The following is a 3,012-nucleotide window of genomic DNA, read 5'->3' as shown; positions in this document are numbered from 1 at the left end:
GAGACTGGCTCTCATGAGGACCCCCCCGGGAAAGGAAGACCAAGAGTTAGCTCTGCTGCAGAGGATAAATACACACGAGTTACCAGCCTCAGAAACCGCAAGTTAAAGCACCTCAGTCCACTGTTCAGAGGAGACTGCGTGAATCAGGCCTTCATGGTCCAACTGCTGCAAAGATCCACTACTGAGGATGGACAACAAGAAGAAGAGATTGTTTTGGGCCAAGAAACACAAGGATTGGACATTAGACACAGGAAATCTGTACTTTGGTCTGATGAGTCCAAATTTAAGATTTTTGGTTCCAACCTCTGTGTATTTGTGAGACACAGAGAAAGTGAGCGGAAGGTTTCTGCATGTGTGGTTCCCACCGTGAAGCATGGAGGAGGAAGTGTGAGGTTGTGGCCGTGTGGGGGGGCTTTGCTTGTGACTCTGTTGGGGATGTATTAAAAATTCAAGGCACACTTAACCAGCATGGCTACCACAGCATTCTGCAGTAGTAGCCAGCAAAACATAAATCATAATCTTGATTATTTTTAACACTTATTTTTTTTACTAGATAATTCCATATATTCTTTTATCATTTTGATTTCTTCAATATAAATCTACAATTTAGAAACAATTAAAATAAATTAAAAAACTTCGAATGAGAAGCTGTGTCCAAACCTTTGACTGGTAGTGTAGGCTATGTGTTTTGTAAAAAAATTCCAATATACAATATGTAATAAAACACAAAATATATGCGTGTGCATTTATATATTATACACATGTTGTGAAAGTATTGTTTAACGTTCATATCGCCGTAAACCACTCTCAGAGGCGGGTTAGAAAGGGACTCAGCGCCCCCCGGTGCGTAAACAGAGAACTGCACTCGGTTTGCGAAGAGGAAGGACGTGGACAAAGTTGCAGGAGAAGTTGTGGAGATCAGAAATGGAAGCGCAGGAGGAATTCTTTGCGGGTAAATCATATTATTTCAAGTGCTGTTTACAAAGTTTGCAGTGTGTGTACGTTAGCGTGTGTATTGTGGACATAAAGTGTCCGGAATGTTGCACTGCAGGCAGCTGCTCGCACACAGAAGGGCCTTGTTATTCAAAGAGCAGTCCACATGATTCACCCAAACACATGTCTGTGTGCAGCAGGGAGTCTGTACCTGTGTCTGTTAGTTAGCCTGCATGCTCTCAGTGAATCCATACGTGTCCGCACTACTGTTCACTTTCACATGACTAGATGCATGCGCTGCTTTTATTGAGTATTGCCCAACATTTACGGTGCTCACAGGCATTCCCAAGATCCCCTACTCACCCAGTGCTGGGCCTGCGCACGCGCACGCGCACACACACACACACACACACACACACACACACACACACACACACACACACACACACACACAGCAGAGCTTTTGAAAGTCAAGATATTTTCATGTGTTTTTGTAACGCAATCCGGGATAAATATCCCTTATTGCTGTATTATTCCTTACTAAGATACATACATGACAATATGAAGGTTGTGTGTAGGTAATATTTGAACACAGTGTTACAGTATGTGAGGCTGCAGGTTATTGGTCAATGTTTGTCTGTGCAGGTGCTGATGGGGAGGAAGATGGAGGACTGGCTGAGATTCTCCGTCTGCTACTGGCACTCCTTCTGTGGCACAGGTAATCTAACACCTGGCCCAACACTCACGAGTTCAGGCATTACTAATAGCCTCTTTGAAACACATGAAAACATGCTATTAGTAGTGACATCTTTTTAGAATCAAATACAAAAATACATTTATAATTGAGGCCAACAGAAATAATCCTTTTCTTTGCATGTCTTTTTCTTGGAGCGGATCCCTTTGGGGCCCCGACCCTCCACCGGCCCTGGAATAAAGGAACTCCGATGGAGTCAGCCAAGAAGCGACTCCGAGCTGCTTTTGAGTTTTTCACCAAGCTTGGTGTAAGGGGAAAATCACCTCAATTTCACATAGAAAATCAGTTACACACAGTTGATTATACATTATAGTGCTCAACATTTTTCCTCTGTGACCTGTGAGTCTTTTTACAGGTGAAATACTACACATTTCATGACAGGTAATTAACCTTTTTAATTTTCTTTATAATCGACTTATCTTTGTATTTTCTTTAAATTATATTTAACTTCCTGTAGTATACTTGTAGGTTGAAATTGGTTTAAATACACTAGATTAACTTAGTTAAAGCCCCAGCCTTAAAATGGCCCTAACAAAATTCCACCACTGACCCAAATAGAACACAAAAGACACCTTTAAAATCAGCAAATCCATAGGATTTATCATAATCAACATGTAACATGTTCAACTACACATCCTAGGATTAGAGGCAGAAACACAGCAGTCCCCACACCAGAGGCCTCCCCCTCTTCTGCTGCGGCACTGGAGCTTTTAAGGACTTCCTTCTCCAGGTGCACCTCGTCTGAACCTCGTTACATTATGCATCACACCTGAGGAACCAAAGGGAAAAAGAAACAGGGGTTGCGTTCCAAAAATCAGCTCCTAAATTCTAACCCTATCTCCTATTCCTTGACCTCTGAGTGAAACGTCACGGGGTTAAGGGATAGTGGATAGGAGAATTCAAAAGGACTTAGGAGAAGAGACTGCGGAACTTTAGAGAATCCGAATGCACTTTCACTATCTGACGTGTTTATGATGCGCCAGCGGACGTCATTGTGTGCGTCTGCTGCTGTGGGGAAACTATAGAAACTACAGTGTTCTAAACTATACTATACAACGGACTACAACATGGATGTTTAATAAGAACGAGGGACTCATCTAGAGACTCTGCACCGTGATCTGATGCTGTTGTTTTATGCTTTATGAACGTGGACAACAGAGAAACATATTCTTCATGACCAAAGTTGTAACATTAATACAAATGATCCCAATACGTATGATTGTATGAAAATATCTTAAAATCAATACAAATGTATTTATTATAAACGTTAGTCCTTAACATCTATCACTGTGTACATCACCATTCAAACATCTTTTAAAAGTTGA

The 3,012-nt window shown here is 41.5% G+C and overlaps 1 protein-coding gene across 1 annotated transcript; it reads left to right on the top strand.

Annotated features, from left to right (window-relative positions):
- The first annotated feature begins 872 nt into the window (after nt 1-872).
- Nucleotides 873-2,565, top strand: LOC104964952 (xylose isomerase-like). The gene is made up of 5 exons (XM_010793867.1): nt 873-952; nt 1,579-1,651; nt 1,825-1,934; nt 2,043-2,068; nt 2,328-2,565. Exons 2-5 carry the CDS (start codon nt 1,585-1,587, stop codon nt 2,458-2,460), a joined length of 336 nt encoding a protein of 111 aa, XP_010792169.1. The 5' UTR covers nt 873-952; nt 1,579-1,584; the 3' UTR covers nt 2,461-2,565.
- Nucleotides 2,566-3,012: the final 447 nt, after the last annotated feature.

Source organism: Notothenia coriiceps, unplaced genomic scaffold (assembly GCF_000735185.1).
Source record: "Notothenia coriiceps isolate Sejong01 unplaced genomic scaffold, NC01 NC01_scaffold00037244, whole genome shotgun sequence".
NCBI classification, from domain to species: Eukaryota; Metazoa; Chordata; class Actinopteri; order Perciformes; family Nototheniidae; genus Notothenia; species Notothenia coriiceps.
Note: the sequence above shows the minus strand (reverse complement) of the source record. Positions and strands in the feature narration are given on the sequence as shown.